Source organism: Phoenix dactylifera, chromosome 9 (assembly GCF_051530095.1).
Source record: "Phoenix dactylifera cultivar Ajwa chromosome 9, Ajwa_hap1_PhDact_Kaust_v1.1, whole genome shotgun sequence".
NCBI lineage: Eukaryota > Viridiplantae > Streptophyta > Magnoliopsida > Arecales > Arecaceae > Phoenix > Phoenix dactylifera.
Window position 1 is genome coordinate 4,192,099 of NC_143198.1, and position 19,455 is coordinate 4,211,553.

General features: G+C 40.7%; 1 protein-coding gene and 1 non-coding gene across 2 annotated transcripts; both read right to left on the reverse strand.

The window, feature by feature from the left end:
- Positions 1-2,662: 2,662 nt before the first annotated feature.
- Positions 2,663-5,262, reverse strand: LOC103696059 (RING-H2 finger protein ATL65-like). Its single transcript, XM_008777564.6, has one exon. The coding sequence runs from the start codon at positions 4,536-4,538 to the stop codon at positions 3,366-3,368; it is 1,173 nt and encodes a 390-aa protein (XP_008775786.3). The 5' UTR covers positions 4,539-5,262; the 3' UTR covers positions 2,663-3,365.
- A 10,964-nt stretch (positions 5,263-16,226) lies between these two features.
- LOC120111816 (small nucleolar RNA snoR109) lies at positions 16,227-16,321 on the reverse strand. Its single transcript, XR_005513210.1, has one exon. It is a non-coding gene; the product is annotated as a small nucleolar RNA snoR109 (small nucleolar RNA).
- Between the last annotated feature and the right edge of the window lie 3,134 nt (positions 16,322-19,455).

The following is a 19,455-nucleotide window of genomic DNA, read 5'->3' on the forward strand; positions in this document are numbered from 1 at the left end:
GGGTCTGGGCTATAGGCTAGGCCCGAAAAATTTTAGATAGAGTTTGAGCTTAAAGATAGAGCCTATTTATTGTTGGGTTAAGCATAGGTATATCATTGATTTGGGCTCGCTCGAGCTCGAACAAGCCCGAAATATAGCCAGAATTTAAGCTGAAGGCATAATAGTTTGAATAGTTTGATACAATTTAAGAAATTTTAAAATGATCTGAATTCTAAATTATCAATGAAAAAGTCAATCAATGGACTACAGTCCACTCCACAAAATTGGACCAGCCCAATTAGATTTGGGTTGGGTCCAGGTCTAGCTCAAGCCTGGATTTTCCAAAAATTTTTGGGCCTAAGCCCGGCTCGGAGCTCATAAAAAATTTCGAGCCTGGCTCAAGTAGGGTTGTGGACTGGCCCAACCTAGCCTATTTCCAACCCTAGCTGCTAATGCTTTTTAGGCTGATGTGCATTGAGAAATAGGTGATCTTTTTTCCTCTAAACTTGCAAAATACTTGGCTGTAGGTGCTTATGAGTTTTTTTCCTTCAGATTATAATATTTTGATGTACTTGTTTGGGTAGTTTTTCTTGCTTTGCCCCCTTTGAACCAAAAAAGAAAAAGAAAAAGAAGAAGATTGTAATAATGGTGTTACCGAGAAAGGGAAAAAGCCGTGTCAAAGGATATGGGTTTAGCCCAAACTCATCTAAAATTTCATGTAGATTCCTTTCTTTTTTCGATACAAAAGTCTGTGTTGTTTGTTTAATAAATCTCACTTAGCATCCATTAGGCTTTTTATGATTCAATATATGTTTATAGGAAACTGCTAGGTTTATCGCCCACTTTTGCCTACTTAACTATTATATACATATATCATGAGATTTTATTATATGTCAATCAAGCATGAAATTAAACTATAGTAAGATTATACTTGACAAATTCATTACCAATAATTTTTTAATTTTAGTGAGAAACATGTTCTATCTTTTAGCAATTATTATACAGAAAAAGCAGAGGCAACATATGAAACAATCCCACTACTCTCGTCCATGGATTAAACATTGTCTATATCATCATTCTATTCTCCATTTAACACAAGAATGGGTCCACATGTTTCCATATAGGAAGCTTGACTAAAAGAGGTGTTTATGCAATTTTAACCCTGCATTTCTTTTTTCCATTAGTGAGGAACTCGACACTAACACGAGGTTATGATGGGATTGAACTTCCCTCTAGTCATAGCCAAATCAAACACAGTTTGTAAGAAAAGAATAGTATAACATATAACCGAATTCTCAAGGAAGATAACTCAAAAAGTCACATCCTCGAACCATCGTTATCATCATCATGGCAAGTGCAATACTTGACATTTGGGGACATGGCCGATTTCAAAAATTATAGGGACAACTATTTCGTTATTCCCAAATTGCAATCAATAGTTCTACCAGACTTATACCATATCTTTTTCTTTTTTTTTTTTTATGAAAAAGGGGGCTTACCACCCAAATTTATATCTGCCTATACCATATCAATGCGATGTCTTTTGATTGCTATAAGTTTCACCATCATCACTTATGATGCTATTTTCAGATAGCACCATCTATCCGACTTATATCTATCATTTAGTGTGACAATTTTTTGAGGAGCATGACTCATGCTTTCACCATCAACACTTATATGACACCATTTTCATGGATATTGCATAAGTTGGGCGTCAAATGATTCAAAAAATATCAAATTGTGCTCCACACCCCCCCCCCCCCCCCCCCCCCCCCCCCCCCCTCTCTCTCTCTCTCTCTCTCTCTCTCTCTCACACACACACACACACACACACACACACACACACACACACACAAAAAATGAAAGGCCTTTTAAGGAACTCCATCTTGAAAGTGTAATAAAAATTAGGCTTATAATAGCCATTATTCAAAGAATATCAAACGATTCAGCAAGACTGTAACCTCTCGTCTCTTAACATGTAGCATCATTTGTTACTTGCATGAAAAATAAAGAAGACTAGCATGAGTTCCATTGTAGTATGGGTGAATGTTCACTAATACCTTCCATTTGGACTTACACAAATTAAACAAAGAGTTGAAGGGAACTAACGGATACTTACTTGAAGTGTTGCTCCTCAAAGAAGTGATTTTAACAAAAGAGAAATATATTTCGCTGTGAGAAATCATGAAAGCACTCTCGTCATGCGAGGCTACGAAACAAAAAAAAAATCTGTTAAAGGAAAATTCTGTCTCTATAAAACGGAACACCCTCATTGGGCCGAAACGAAATGGTTTGACATGCCTACTATAATTAATGCTCCAAGAATTGACATAGACTGATCTATGGTTCCTGTTATATCTTTCACGTGAATGAATGATCAGTCTTTTTCAGCAAATTTAATTAGCGCATCGCGCCCGTATAGATCTTAAAACTTTCCAAGCTTGTTCATTAGTCCGATGATAGATTCGTACAAAAAAAAAATCAAACATCCTTTCACACGAAAGAGATGAACCGAACCCTACTCTTAATGGCTCTTAAGCTACTGCAAAATCAAAAGACAAGCTACTGGGTCTCAATGCCACTCTTAAGCTACTGGGTCTCAATGCAAGTCTGGTATCTAAAATGAAGATAAAATAAAATAACATCGCACAACCATGACAATGAACAATACGAGAAAAGCCAATTCTCAAGAGTAGATTTAATTTATATCATTTCCACTGATTCTGTGATTCAGTGCTCGTAAGAAATATCAACATCGGACATTGCTGTCTTTAATATGTGCAACATAGAGTTTTTTATACTGGCTTGGGAGTTGGGATCTACCATCAGCTTTGTCTTTCCGAGCCATGGGCGAGAGCTGAGAAGAGCGGACCCGCGCAGGCAAATGGCATGTCGATCCCGCACAAATGTTTCTATACGCGCGCTCGTCCCGTCGTCCGTCCGGAGAAAAAGCTTAAGCCATCGAAAACCGTTATCCGCCCCGCCCCGGCACGGCGGCGTCGAAACCCGATGCAACGGTGGCGTCCCGTATCAACGCAGCCCACGTGTCCATCGCCCGTTGCGACACTTCGCGCGTTTGTCGACTAGGAGGCGGACTGAAAAAGCAAGAAAAATCCCTGCTCCCATCTTCTTCCATTTGATAAAAGCAGCATTAATGATGCCCACCAACCGGCCTTGGTCCTCCACAAGTACCAAAGGGGAGAGAAGAGAGAGTAGAAATAAAAATCCTCCTCTCTCCCGCTATCGCCCCTTTCATTAAAGAAGCCGGCAGCACATTAATTTCTCGCATGCGACTCACCATTAAAAGCGCCCGGCCGGTGACCCCATCCGTCCGGCCTCTCTCCTGCCACCGCCGACTCCAGGTCAACGCACGCACCCTCGACCGGCTACTGTCGGTTCAGCCTCTCCGGCGACAGCAGCGCCTCGGGATCCCCGCACCGCAACCGGCTCGACGAGAACCCCGCCGCCGGTGGCGGGGGTGGCCGCATGAAGATCGCCGACGGGCTCGTCATCGAGCGGCTCCGCCGCGACGAGGGCCCCGCGCCGCCGCCAAGCCGGACGCTCGGCTCTGACGAGAGCGGGAAGAACCCCCGACGTCGCAGGAAAGGCGATTTTGTGGCGACGCTCCGGTAGGACCGGAAAGAGAAAACCCTCGCAGCCCGGGAGGCGGAGGAGGAGCCGCCCCCGCTGACGCCGCCGAATGGCGACGGCCACCGCTTGCTCCAGAAGCTTCGATACCGGTACCGCCACGGCGAGGCCATGGAGGCCTCCAGGACCATCCGATCGGCCGCCAGGCTCCTCTCGAATCCGAAAGAATAGGACCTCTTCAGAAGGAAATCCATGTCCCGGATGCCGAATCGGTCGTCCCCGCGGATCGAGGGCGGGGAGGCGGCAGCGCCGATCTCGGATTCGGTTTCCGGCAGAGGCTGCGAGGCCTCGGGCGGCTGATGGAGGAGGAGATCATCGAGGCTGGGGCGGATTCGGGCAGCCCGCATGGGGACGAAGGGGGATTCGTGGCGGAAAACTGCGGCGCGGCAGAGAGGGCAGGTGGCGTGGGATCGGAGCCAGACGTCGATGCAGTCGACGTGGAAGGCGTGGGAGCAGAGGGGGAGCGTGCGGAGCGAGTCGTCGTCCTCGAACTCGAGGAGGCACACGGCGCAGTCCCGATTGGTGGCGGCTAGGTGCTTGGCCTTGGACTTGGAGTAGAGTGAGAGGGGGAGGGTCTTGATCGCGGAGTCGTCGAGGCCGTAGGGAGAGCGGAAGTCGTCGTCGGAGGAGTCGAAAGACACGGCGCCGCCAGGGGGAGGGGGGGATTCAAGGTCGGCAGCGGCGGCGTACTGGAGCAGGCGGCGGCGCCACCGGCAGCGGAAGCGGTGGAGGATGCGGGAGAGGATGCGGGCGTAGAGGACGATGAGGAAGGCGGTGCCGACGACGGCGACCATGGCGATGAGAGGGGGGCTGAAGTCGGGGGTGATCCTCGCCGCTGGCGATCCACCGGTGATTGCAGGAGACGGGCCCCACTCGAACTCGTACTCCGCCTCCTTCGCCGGCGCTGCCATGGCCCGTGGAAGAAGCTGGAGAAGAACAAAGAGGATTCTCGGACCTCTTAGCGCTCGATGCCCATATTCGTATTCTTCTGCTTTATTTTGTCGGGATCATTGCCACGGAGATCGAGTTAGGGTGTTCCTTGATGGGGCATATAAATAATCCGGCCCGATGAATAGGTGCGATGATCGCGGTTTGCTGGCTCGGGAAATGTTCAAGGTGGTGTCAACGACGAGAGCCAGAAGAGGAATTCTGGCGGGATATCGTATCAGGCAGGTGAAGGGAAGAGTGGGGGCCTGTGGAGTTACGGAATCGTTTAGCAGTTAACAGTTCTGCGTGGGCGTTTCTGAATTCTGGGGCGGGCGGCCGCACCTGCTGTGCGCGTGATCCAGGAGTAGGGACTAGGGAGCATGGTGGAGTTGTGGTACAGGTGGCACGGCGCCAGCCAAATCTCTTCAAGATGGAAAATATGTTTCTTCCAACTTTAAAATATATCTCTTATAACATCGCCCATGGCTCATGTCATAGAAGTCGTGGCTTGTGATGCCTGAATCTGAACTTGGTGGTCTGATGGAGTTTAGCATTTTAACTTACAAATTGCCACACTTTTTTTGTCTGGGTACATGGATTCGGCAAAGGTGAAGCACAAGCAATGTATGTGAAAAGGTGAAAAATGGGGAGAAATTAAAGCTCAGCATAGGCAATGTAGATAAATGGGCGACTGGTATATAAATAGAGTCTTGATTACATCAAAGATCAAAAACAATTTAGTTTTAAACAAGTATCCTCCGTGACCGAATGGTCTATCACTTTTCTGGATAAGCTGATAAAGGTCATGATACATTTAACACTCATCATGGTACATAGGAGAGCATAGAAGCCTTATCCAACTCTTGGTAGTTAAAAAATGTCCATATATGTAGGGTGAGAGGGATCTCTCAAATGAAGCTTTCTTTCTCTTCTTATGTTGCAGATTAGTAGTTATCTTCAGCAACAATTCTCATCTTTTGGGTGATTTTTTATCTTAGTAATTTTCTACTAGGTGGTTGCTGGTACTTAATAGTCAAATCCAGCAATCAACTACCCACATGTAGCTTTTTATATGAGTGATGAATGGTTAATTGTTAGAGAGGAGCCCATGAACCCAACAAATAAGCAACAGTAATACTAGTTACGACCCCTCCAAGTGTTAAGATATAAGTTATTAACTAAATCTTAGTCGATATAATAATATTGACCATTTTATTATAGTTAGTAGATGATTAAATAATTTTTGGATGCAAACAAGATTCAAACTAAATCAGACAAAATTAAATTCCTACTTCTAGTATTTTAGCACTAAGAACCAATTGTCATGTTCTAATAATATAATTAAAAAATAAATATATCAACATGTTTATTGGAACAAATATCTGATGTTTAAAATGAGGAGGTAAAATTTGAATGATAAAAATCCTTGGAATAGGATGCTCTTATTTCAACACTGTTAAGTTGTTAGTTGATGAACATTTCTTCTTATTCATTTGTTTTCCCGAGAGGACCAGAGGTTAGGTTATTTACCATGTCTTAAGTTTGAACTTAAGACTACTTAGCTGGAGAGATAGGTACCAATCAACCAAGCTACTAGTTTTTGGTGTCTTCTTTTCCTCTTCTTCTTCTTCTTCAGAGGACCAAAGTTTAGGTTATTTACCAGGTCTCAAGTTTGAACTTAAAGACTATTTTGCTTACATGGAGAGATAGGTACCAATCAAATAGACTACTAGTTTTTGGTGACTTTTTGTTATGATTTGTTTTCTTTGCTTCAAGGAAAGACTTATTTCTAATTATTAAAGTCCTACATGTATTAGGGTTCCTATTGTTGTCAGGTTTAATTCATAATTTAAGTAATAGGTCCACTTGGATAGGAGAGCATTATTTAGACACGATAGTTATATCTCTAATTACTATCTACTATGTACTTAGCGTTCGACACGATAGCAAAAAATATGATGTTGTGCGAAAAGCATGCTTCAGTTCGCCCCATAGAGTATCTTGAGTTATTTTATTGGTGCAACAGTACAAGCAACATGGCTGGAAGTATATATCTTGACTGCATGACTGGGAGAGTTACAGTAGAATGGGAAGAGATATTTCGGCTTGGTAGTAAAAGATGTCATTGCTTTATAATTATTTTTTTAGTAATTTTATAAATTTATTATTTTGAGAAACCTCTCTATAATATATTTTATTTATATGTTAATATTAATTAAAAATAAAATTCATATTTAATTAGAAATAAAATAAATAAAAATAATATTATTATCTTATTTTTTTATCATGCTTAAAAGAGTGAAATTGACTTGCACTTGAGCACAATTAATCAAGGAGACATAAGAAAATAAATATACAAGCATAAGCATAGACAGTAGATGCATGCCCACTAGAGCTAAAACCGGATTGGAGTAGATCAATATCCATATTTATTTTGTTTGACGAATACAGATATGGATATGAATATTAGTTAAATATAAAAATTTATATCTTTATTTATTTTAAATGGATGCGAATATAAATCGAATACTGAAAGTATGGATATAAATACAGATATAAGTCAGATAATTAAAATTTATGGTAATAAAATAAAAAAATATTACTAAGTGGATGATAAATCAAATTAATAGTATGTTAATGTGATTATATATTTCTTTTAAAGTTTATGAGTGTTATATAAAATTAAATAAGATTATAAATAGAATCGAACATTCAGATACAGATTGATAGTTATCTATCCATGTCCATTTTTTTTATGGATATGGATATGAATATGGATACAAATATTAGTCGGATGCTTAAATTTCTATTTATATGCGGATTCAAATTGGATATTATCCGGTCCATTTTTTTTGTCTCTCATCAAATTTTTGATCTTTAAGCCCCATCCTGTATCCTGTCAGTGACTATCATGTTCGATAGCAAGGAATAGTTTCTCAGGATTTTCTGGGTGGATTTTCTGGTTCAATCCCAAAGAGACGTTTTGCTGCATTCTCTTCTAACTCAACATTCTTATATATATACTCTACAAGAAGCAAGCGGTCCTCCCCATGCACTGGCGGTCTGTTCCATTGGCATGTTTTGGAAGAATTCTTATGCCTCTTTAAGATGACCAGCATGAAATAGTATGGCAACCACAAAGCAATGATGATCTGCACCGGGTCTGAAATCATCGAGGTAAAAATGGAACGGCCCTCATCACCAAGCTGTGAGTGACTGCAACTAGACAAAACTATGATGAAGTTGAGTTAGGCCTCATTCCTGACCCTACCCTTTGGTGAAATAGTGACAATGCTTCCTTGCCACACCCACCCACGGAATTTGCCAATATCATTATGTCGCATTTGGCTAAAAACACCTCTTGACTTGTCCAAAAGTCTCGACACTTGGCATACCTGAGAACCAGAACTGCCATGACAGTTGGAGTTGTCACAAATTCTTAAGCATGTATTAGTTTTATCAACTAAATGTGATGCTTGTCCATGTTAGCTATAAAGAGCTTTAGGCACGGTAAAATAGAATAAAAAATTAGTTTTTTATATAATAATTAGGGATAAAATGCCTTGGTTTTTGGTCGAGTCACCTAGGCCTTGGGTCTCGAAGGAGGGAGGATAGGGCTGTGAGGCGTACGAGAAGACACTTGAAGCCAGGTGTGATGGTTTCTTTCTTTTGTGTTTGTTTTTAATAGGAACATTGTTTATTTTCTCTATCCAAAATTTTCATCCTTAGTTTTATTACTTGCTGGCCTTTTCTGCATTCTTACCGTACTATTTTTGTAAGTCCAGAGTCCAGACTGTTCGATTGTAGAGGCCCGTTTCACAGTGGGCCTGGTCCAGCCTGGGCCAGCCGTTTGGGCCACTCAACGTGCGCGCGGCACGTGAATCGGAGGAAGACTCCCGATGGGAGTCTTCTTCCTCTCCGAGTCCGACGAGGAAAGAGGTGTTTGAGGGCTCATCGAACTTCGGCAAAGCCTAGGAAATTCATTTATAAAAGCTTTCCCACTTCCTTCTAACAATCTCGCCGTCAAACCTCTATCAACTGCCTGCAAATAGCGTCCAGTTCTCCTTGATTTTCCGTTGACATTTCTCGGCAAGTTACTGTCCGTATATTGCCGGCAAAGAGGTGATTAACCTCAAAACCCTTCTTCCATCTTGTCCTAGTTCCGTTGTCTTCATCGTCACTAGGAATTGCTCCAGCGAGTTGCCAGATTTAATTGGAAGCTGGCTGCTATGTTCCATGTTCCTCTCCCCTGTTTTTCTTTTCTTCTCCTTTTCGTCCACTGGTCCTGCCGCCGTCGCCGGAAGCAATGCTCAGGTTAACGAGGGCCGGAGCCGCTGCTGCTGTAGGTTGGATTACGGACGATTGACCGCCAGATTTGGTCAAACAAAGTTTTCCCTTGTTCCGACTTCTCCTCTGTTTTTCTTTATTTTTCTCCCATGCGCTCGCCAGCCCCGCCGGTGCCTTGCGGCCGGATGTCGCTGTGGGTCATCGTCCACCATCCCTTTCGTTGTTTGGGTTGAGAAGTAGAGGGAGAGGGAGTCTTTCCTGATTTGAGGAAGAAGAAAAGAGACTTCTCTCTTCTCTCTTTCCCTCTCTTCATTGTCATTCCATGCACTCTTCTGTATTTCTCGACCAATGGTGGGTCGAGAAACTTTGTGAATTCCGGCACACCCTAGGAGGGGTCCGTGCCAGCATTGTACGACCAGGATTCCAAGCTGGAATTGCAAACCAAAAAGTTCCCGGTAGGTGTTACGCGGCCCTATCAGAGGGTTTGAGCTAATCTTGTTACGATCATCTACCATAATCTTATATGGATAGTTATGACTATTTCAAAGGTGAGATATGAGCAATCGTTTGGGCAAGAAGATGTTGAGCAGAACACTATGCTTTCGAGTTGGTAGATCGAGAAGAGGTTCGGTGTATCCAGTATTTGAGTTTGTCATTGATAGATGTAAAAAGTCCTGTACATAATCACCTATATGGATAATATATATATTTTGTAACATGCGCTTATGATTTTGGGATTTGCATTATTTTTTGTATGATTGCTTATTGGCTTTTGATATGAAAACTTAAATACATATTTTGTTATTATGTAGACATATCAAATATTGGTCACTATGGCTGCTTGGTTAATGATTTTGACTGTTTGGGATTTGATGCTGATTATTTTCAAATTTGGGCAAGAAATAAATATAAAATTATAATTTTTTTGGTATGGATGAAATTGAATGATTTGATTTATGAAAAAAAAAATTTGGTCTAGACATGTTATGAATTGCCAGTCACGAGTCAAATCATGACATATTGGTTTGTCATGCAGGCCGAAGCGTGGATATCAACCGGTGGCTCGAGTCTTAAGATGCGTAGATTCGATGGGTTGGGCGTGGAGTATCTCAAGCATTTCGATGGGTCCACAAGACTTGATCAATGGTGGCTCTACATAACAAAGGGGAGGTTGTGTGTGGAGTCTTGTGAGGCCAATCCTAGTTTGATTTCTTAATCTCAAGTTCTTAATTTCCCCATTTTCAGCGAATGCTTCCATTCTTGGTACAAGACTGCCTCTTCATCTCTTCCACTCGTGTGTGTATATGTATGTATATACCAAATGATTCCAATGGCATCATCTGTCCTTGACACCAGATAGATACCTGGCGTTAAGATGGACTCGCAAGGGCAATGATCTAGTACATGTACAGCATGCAATAATAACGTGCCATTTTCTCCTAGGAAATTGGTATAGCTAACTTGGAAACAGAGTGGCAAATCTGAAACCGATACACCACGTTAAAGGTAGTAGATGACGCGACATGATTCCATCCCCCAAAATCTCACAAGGTTCTCCGAATTTTCCAAGTTAGGCAGCGCTTCCTCTTTGAACAAAACCCAGAACAGTCGAGGGAATTCATCCCAGATCCGCTGACCAACTTTTGCGTCCTGGCTGTGACTCATCCTCCAATATTTCAAACCTGTGGATCTTCTGGCCGTCGAGCCACCGGTTGACAAACCATCAACCGGAGGGACTGGGTTTATTGTCATGAAAAAAAATTATAACTTTTTCTTCTAGAGTCTTAAGATGCGTAGATTCGATGGGTTGGGCGTGGAGTTTGAGTATCAGAGTTATTAGTTAGTTTATTTTCTGATACTAATTAAAATTTAAAAATTTTGTAATTGGAAAATTGATTATTTCACAATGGTTTTATTTAGTTAAATTAATTGACTACTAATTGATGATTTAAATTCATGGAATTATTGAAAATTATTTATCTTATGTCTTGCATGATCTCTAGAGCATTGCTTTAGGATTCATGCAGCCATGTCATGTGGCTGACCCAGGTGATAGGTTTGGGGCATGACATCGATTTTATTCCGTAGATGGTCATGCCTTTCTTTATACCTCCAGATGGTGCATATATTTTTCTATAACGACAACCATGTTTTCTATAAGCTTGTGCAATAGAATGTATCCATGTACCTCCCTGCCCTTGGTACAAGCTGGCAATGTACTTGGTAATGTGATTTGGTTGGGTTAGAATCCCAAATCTTGCATTTGAGCCAACATTTGAAATACCTTCAGATTTTTTTTTTCTTTTTTTGGAGGGTAATGGAGGAAGCGAATTGCTTCCCCCAATTTCATTAAAAATATAAAATTACATATATTCAAAAAAACATGTAGTCATTGTGAAAAGTTACAATTCAGTCGACATCTTAATGGCCAAAATTTTAATTCAATAGATAATCTAATTTTACAAAAGAGGATCAAGAAGATTCAGCAATACTTTGTAACTATCACTGCTTTTTCCTATGCACAAACTTCCCCATTACATGAAGGAATTGAGAGCTTCATAGAAAATTGTATTTATGGATGAAGTTTTGTGAATGAAAACCCTCGAGTTCTTTCCAACAGGATGTGCCAACAAACAGCCAAAGATAGCGGGTCCCAACCTTTTCAAAAAATTTCTTTAACCCTCTTTCTTCTCCAAGAAACCCATAAATCTGAAATAATAAACCACAAGTTTTTTCCAAAAGAACATTTGACAAGGGGATGCGAGATGGTTTCTGAGTTGGCTCTACATAGAGGACATCCCATACCTCTTCCTCATCCTTCTATTGCCATCACTTCACCTGTATGTAAGTGGTTTTGGAGTGCTAACCACATGAACACTTTAATTTTTTCGGGTGCTGCTATACACCATATTGCCTTGTGAAAAGGCCAACGAAGACCACCACAATTAAGGAATTTATAGAAGGAATTGATTGAATAATTATCATTGGTGGTGAGTTTCCATACCGGCACATCTGCTTTTCCAGAGTCTGATAGGATGTAGAAGTTGGAGAAGAGTTTTATGCTGCTTAGATTCCAACAATGATAATGGGCCGTAGAGCTTAATGCACCATCTTTCTTTTTTCTAACTCCAATAAGTTACAACAGAAGAGTTGGTTTGCACCTCTATTATAGAGCTCCAAAAATAGGGATGCCAAAGGGGTAGCACCAACCCATGAGTCTTCCCAGAATCTGATATTCTCACTGTTCCCTAATTTAAAAGAAGTGCAGTTCCAAAATGCCTTCAAGTTCTTACTAATGTCCTTCTATATTGGTCATATTTTCTTCGAAGATAATATGTATTCTTTATTTGGCTACTCCACAACACTTCTAATCTGTTGAGAAACTTCCAAGTCCATTTAGCCAACAAGGATGAGTTGAGGTCACAAATATTTTTGATGCCCAGCCCTCCTTCCTTTCTGTCTTTACATACCCAGTCCCAGTTAATGAGGCAATTAAACCCAGAGAGGGAATCGGCACCCCATAAGAATGCCCTCCTTAGCTGGTCTAGTCTCTTCACCACCTAGCGGGGAAGCCTGAAGAATGACATAAAGTAGAATGGGCATCTACTCAAAAGGCTTGAAAGCCTCCTTAGGTCCCTATTAGCACAAAACATGAGAGAGAGAGAGAGAGAGAGAGAGAGAGAGATTAGGGGTGTGCGAAAAATTGGTCAAATTGTAAATCTGATCCAAACAAATCTCTTCGATTTGGTTTATATTATTTTTTGTTTAAATTCAGTTTGGTAAGGGTTTGAGAAGAATTTCGAATTTAAAAAAATTCGACTCAATTTTGATTTGAGTTTTCAAAGAACTGATTCAAATTGATCGGACCTAACCCAAACCAATTCATTTAGAGTATTTTCCATGCAATAACTATAAAATTTCTTTAGTACAAAGAATTTTTTATAAAATTTTGTCAGCATGTTACTTCTTTCTAAGTTTGCACCCTTCCTCTAGGTGGATTGAAACTTATTCCTGTGATAACTTGTATCTCCCGAAATTTCTATCATCTGTAAGCCTCGTACTTATAATGTTTACATATTGTTCCAATCAGACATGACATAACTGAAGTATTATAAGAACTTATGAGTCCTTTGCCCGTTGTCTTGTATCTCTAACCCAGGCTAGATCATTGGAATTTTACCATTTACTGATTTTTTACCGTAAACCTCTTGGTTTAAATTTTTTGGCATTTGCATTTTTATATAATCTGGAACCTTCCCTTAAATTCGGAAAGTGAAAATCCTGATCTTAAAAAAAATAAAGATAATTGACAGGGAGATCTGTTTGTAAAATCAAGTACCAGAAGGACATCCACATACATTTATGGGATATATATTCACCTTAGGAAACACATATTCAAATCCTGAGGAAATGCTTGCAGTAAAATTTTCATTCCTGACATGTCTTATTTTCTCAACACGGTAAAAATACTTGTCCTCCAATCCTATCAAACTCTCTCACTGTTACGTCCAGAACCCAGAGCGTAACAGATGCCGCATGCCTACATAGCAGATCATACAAACATGCAAGGCTATAGATCACATCAAAGCAATAATTCTTGAAAATTAATTTAATTAAGATCTTATACAAAATAATTCTTACAATCAATTGTTCTAAAGTGACATAAGCCAGCATATACTTAATTATTTATTTAAATTAAATAAAATATTTTAACTAGTCTAAATAATCAAACTAGAACTCAAAAAAAAAAACTGAGAATATCTTCAGAAGATCTAGCACACTCTCCGATATCTCGAGCAATCACGTATTTGGATCTAAAAAATAGAGAAAAAAAAGATAATGAGCTATACTAGCCTAGTAAGCAACATAATACCCCAATGTGTGGGGTCTAAGCATGCCAAATAAATGATTAGTTAAAGAGCAAAATATTGACCAAAAATAAATCAATTTTTGAATAATACATATATCTTTCTTAAAGTTCGCTATTATTTTTATAAACTAATACTAGAAATCCAACATCAGGCGATGGCCACGTAACCCAGTGGCATGAGTCAGAATGCACTACTAGAAAACACGCGTATAGTGACGGAGATTTCCATCACTATACCGTGTTTTCGGTTACTAATACGGAATTTGTGACCGGAGCTCCCGTCACGAAATTAGTTACAAAAACACGCGTCACTAAATTCTCAATGACGGCGGCGATTCCCGTCACTAAACTCTGTGACAGACCTGCCGTCACTAAGCCGTTACAAATCCAAAAATTAAATATTTAAGAAATTACGTATTTTCCGTCACTAATCAGTCATTGAGTTAGTGACGACGATAACTTGGTCACTGATTTTGTCACAGAATTCGGTCACAAATTTGGTCACTGATTTGTCACAACCTTCAGTGATAGATTTAGTCGTCACAGACATGGTCACAAATTTTGTCACTAAATTTGTCACTAATTCCATTACTGACTTACTGAGCAAAATCAATTTTTAGAAACCAAAATCCTGTCACTAAGTTTATATTAACTCGTCACAATACTTGGTAAACAATTCATTAACCAAATTTGGTCACTGGTCACATTCCAATAATCTGGTACATTTGGTACATTGATTGGCTCATAATAAAAGAAAAATACAAGCTAGAGCCTCATCCAGTCATATGCATAAACAAAACAATGGAAGTGTTCTGCTGAAAGCTTTTCATTCAGCATCTCTCTTTCCAGAATACAAGAGACATATATAAATGTCGTCAGTATATGATTCCAATGGACTGACATAAATGACTTCAACTCTGTCAACCGGGAAGGAGTCGGAATAAGAACTTGTACTCGTTCAGATAGAAAGCCAGCAGTATGCTTTGACCCTTTGCTTTTGCATTGCCCCTTGTTGTTTCCTTTAACCTGTTTCATTCCATTCATCAGAGGGGCAAAAAAAAAAACAGAGAGAGAGAGAGAGCATTGCCCCTTTTTGTTTCCCTTAAACTGTTTCCTTTAGCAAAGTATATCCCATCTGAAGTTAAAAAGAAAGCATTACAATTCAGTTCATAGTTACTTACAGAAATATAAAAATATGAGCAAAAGTTAAGAGTGACATTAGATGAGGGCATACCTGAGAAGCTGAAATTATTATCCGAAATTACAATAACCAATGACAACATCCATAGTCAAAGCAAAACTAAAAAAAGTCCCAAACTATAACAACATCCATATTTAAACCAAAACCAAAAGGGAGTATCCCATGATCATGATTCATCTCACTATGAATTGGATTCAACATTGGCCGAGCATTGAGTTGATTGAGTTTCATTGTAGAAACTTGAGTTTATGACATCTTCTACAATCTCATCTAACTCGGTCTTGTGGTCCTTTTGCAGGTTGCAGAGAGAGCGTTATTTTTATGGAACAATGATCATATTGAAAACTTAATCAAACAAAACTGTAAGGCGATTTTACCAATTATCTTCCCTGCTTTGGAGAGAAATACAAAGTCTCACTGGAACCAAGCTGTTCAGAGCCTCACGCTAAATGTTCGTAAGATATTTTCTGATCATGATCCTGGGCTATTCATGGAGTGCTTGAAGAAGTTTGAAGAAGATGAATCTAAAGAAAAGGAGATTAAGTCAAAACGTGAAGTTGTATGGAAGCGCCTAGTAGAAATTGCCGCTTCGAACGCTGCAAGTAATGAGGCTGTTCAATCCAAAATACAAGAATTTGCTACAGTACAAGACTTTGTGTCGTTTCGATCCTGAGATTGAAAGCCTAATCCAAAATACCAGGACCATATGTTTTCAATCTTTATGATGATCAGCAACAGGGTAAAGACATATCTATCACCTACTTAAAATATTTATAAAGCTCTTTCTACAGTAATTAAGCTCTGCAACCTCATTCTAATTTGATGGTAAAATTGAATATGTTAAGTTACTATTGATTTTCTGGAGACATAAATTAACAGTTGAAAAATATCCATTATTGTTTGGGTGGCATATCAGCCATAATCCCAGATCAAACTGGTTGCACTTAGGTGTGAAGTCCAAAACATAGGAGGGCCAAAAAGTTTCATAGCAATACACAACCAAAAAAGTAATTAGAGAGATTATAGAGAACAGCATGGAACAATAGAGCGACAGATTAAAAGAAAATAAGACTCAGATGTAGGCATTGATGACACAATCTGCAGCAATTAAAAAGCAGCTTGCCTGGATAATGGCCGAGATATCATCACTTTGAAAAATTAATAAAAACATTAAAAAATCAAAGAAAATAGATAGCTCTTGATGTGTGAGAAGGTCCTCTAAAAATGGCTAACACATGCACCATCTCCTTCTTCTGCCCTTCTCACAAAAAAATAAAAAAGAATAAAATAGGAAGCTACATTTTAAGAACAAATTAATGTGGGAAGCTTGGTAAGCGGGTTGCCAACAATAAGGAGAGCAAGCCGACCAGTTTTCTTCCCTCTTCTCTTTATTCATATAGCTACAGCCAGATCCGGCAACTTCAAGACCAGGGCAACCCAAAACCCTAATCTTGGTACATGTAGCGCAAATCCTAACCACCATTATAAAATCTACCACATAATATCAAGAGAAAATGAAGAAAACCCCCAAAATCAAGAGGGAAAAGAAGGGATAAGCTCTATACTGAGAGAGAGAGAGAGAGAGACCTTGAGGACAAAATTCAACATCATAGAGAACGCGACCAACGACCAACAGGGGAAGGAAGAATGCTAATCGGGACTGGACTACCCGCAGCAGAGGGGGGAGGAATGACCCTCTCTGCCTTGCCTACCTGCAGCAGGGGAAGGAAAAGAACCCGGATAGGAGGGAAAGAAGAACCCTAGCGCGGCCGTCGACAACTGCGGCCACGGCGGCGATCAAGCGCGGCGCCGGATCCACACGCGGAGACCCTCGGTAAGTTCCTTCCCCCTTCCTCTTCCTCTTCTTCGTTTCTTTTATTTTGTTATCATGGGGTAAAAAGAAACGGGGTTAGGGTTTACCTCGCTCGGGGAAGAACCAGTTGTGGGTTCTGAAAACCCTAGCCGACGAGCAAGAAGGAGGGGGGCGTCGACGGGGTGATGTAGCCGTGATGATCTCGTCCCGGGTGAGAGTTGGATCGGCCGATCGGGGGGCGTGATGTAGCCGTGGTCACCGTCGACGGGGAGGCACAAATTGTCGGCAAGGGGGAGCCGGAGAGGAGAGGGCGGAGGTGGAGGAGAGGAGAGGGGAGACAAGAAAGGGGAAGCGACGATGCCAGAAGCCCTAACCCTCCAATCGGGACGAAGCCAATGTTTTAAGTTCGACCGGGCTGATGGGGAAGTGATGAGGTAAGTCGGTCTGCAAGCCAAATTTCATATCAAACTATTTTTTATCTATAAGGCTGATTGGACCGAACTTGATGTCTCCCAGCTCCGCACTCACGAAGACAAAAAAAAAATCCCAGACCTCCTTCCAAAATCCAATCCCATTGCAGGAAAGCAGCGGATGCAAATGGATCATAATCGGCACCATGAGATTTGAAAATAAGAAGAAGAAATTTGAGTTTTCTGGAGAACGATTGAAATTTGGGTTATCGAAGGAATTTGGGCGGGACGGCGGACACACTTAGTTTCATTTTGGATTTTCCTCCTTTTATCTTTTTTTAATTTAGAATTACTCAAAAATAACATTTTTAATATTTTTGGAATTAAAATTTAAATTTGGTGGCGGAAATTTTTGTCAATAATCCGTCACTGCCAAAAATAATCTTTTAAAAATTTATAAACACTTAGGTTACGATATTTGTAACGGCTGAATTTGTCACTGTCTGTTTGCAATTTCGGTTATCATTTTGCTGACAGATATTCCGTCACTACGATGGTCACTAAGTTTTGGCGCCCATCCTACCCGCGCATTCTGTGACCGGCCTGTCACTAATCTGTCACTAAGTTTACACCATGGTGACCAAATTTCTGTCGGTCACTAATTCGTCACAAATAGTGACTGATAACGGTCCGTCACTAATTTTCCGTCACTATACGCGTGTTTTCTGGTAGTGTGCAAAGTGTCGAATACCACTATTCTTAATTACCGGTGGTTTGGTGTCCAATTATTACTATTCTAATCACCGATAGTTCAGTGTCGAAACCAGTTTCTTATATTACGAGTCGACAGGGCCAACGAATAATCTCCATTAGCAGGGCTAGATTATAGCCGTGCCAAGAATACATACATATGAAACAAATTTCATAATTTACCCAATCATATTTTTCAAATTTTATAACATAACACATAACATATTTTAAAATAATTACTATCATAACAGTAACATGCCTGACCCGTTTAACCAAGTATAAAATAGATATCATAATCAAATTTAATTATTATTTTACCAAAAATTCAGAAAACACACTTTGAAATATTCGATTACTTATATTTTCTCGCTTCAAAATTTCACTTTAGTTGGATGGGTCAGGTTCACCATTTTAATATTATTATTTTATATAATTAATTTCATCATCATTTTAGAAGCCAAGCAAAGTTAAAAATTAAAATACTATTGGGGATACGGCCTTGTGCCCCTAAATCAGAATGATCAAGTGGCAATGCCCGACTGCTCGGGCCGATTCGAGTAAGGTGAACACAATTGATCAAGATGAACTATAATTTAAGTGGCTTAACGAAGGTCAAGGATAACCAAATTCTAGGGATACTAGACAAGGCTAGGGGTACTGGTCCGATGCAGGGCATCCACCCAAGATTCAACTTGGATCTGAGCAAAAAGGATATCAGGGCTTTGAACTAAGGTCCCTAGGTCTGGCTTAGAGAGAGAGAAAGAGAAAGAGGGTGTCTCAGTTCGGGTTCAATCAGAGGTCTATGTTTGGTCTATCATAGTGGCATAAATCATCACTACATCTGGCCCATGGGCCAAAAAAGAGAAATTAACAAATAGAAAAGAAAATTATTATTATTATTTTTCTCTTGGCCCAAAATGGGGATGAATAGGGGTTCTTTATCATGCCCAATTGAAAAAAAAGAAGGGGGAAGGTGGTTGATGGCGCAGCCTGAGGCGTGGTGGCGCGGCCTGTGGCATGGTGCACAACCGGCGGCAAGGTGCCGCGGTGGTTCGACTGTGCATGAGAGGAAACGGAGGAGGAAGAGGAAAAGGGATAGAGCCCCTAGCTGCCTTAAGTGGCAGCTCCCTCGGCCAAGGAGGAAGCAACAGGGGGCGAGGGACTCATCGGTGATGGATTTCGGCGGAAGAAGAGTGATGAAGCTCGGAACAGTGAAACAAAGCGCACGAGGAAAATAGAGAGAAGGAGGGCTTTGGGCGGTGGTGGTCGGCTAGGGTGGCATGCTAGCCACCGGAGAAGAGGGAGAAAAGGGAGGAAAGGGCTCGGCGGTAGTCCATCGCAGGTGATGAGGGGGGTTTAAAAATAAGGTTTCTAGAAAGGATAAGCCCAGCGTAACGGTGATAACACCGGTCGTTCGCAGGTTGACAACGACCCTAATGGTTGGTGCCCATTGGCACCGGCCCCATAGAGATCGCGTCGGCCATCTTCCGTGGCCATATCTCCAACGAATAGGGAATCGGATAAAGGAACGCAGTTTCTCTATTCTGATCCCCTTTTTTTTGTGCTAAAA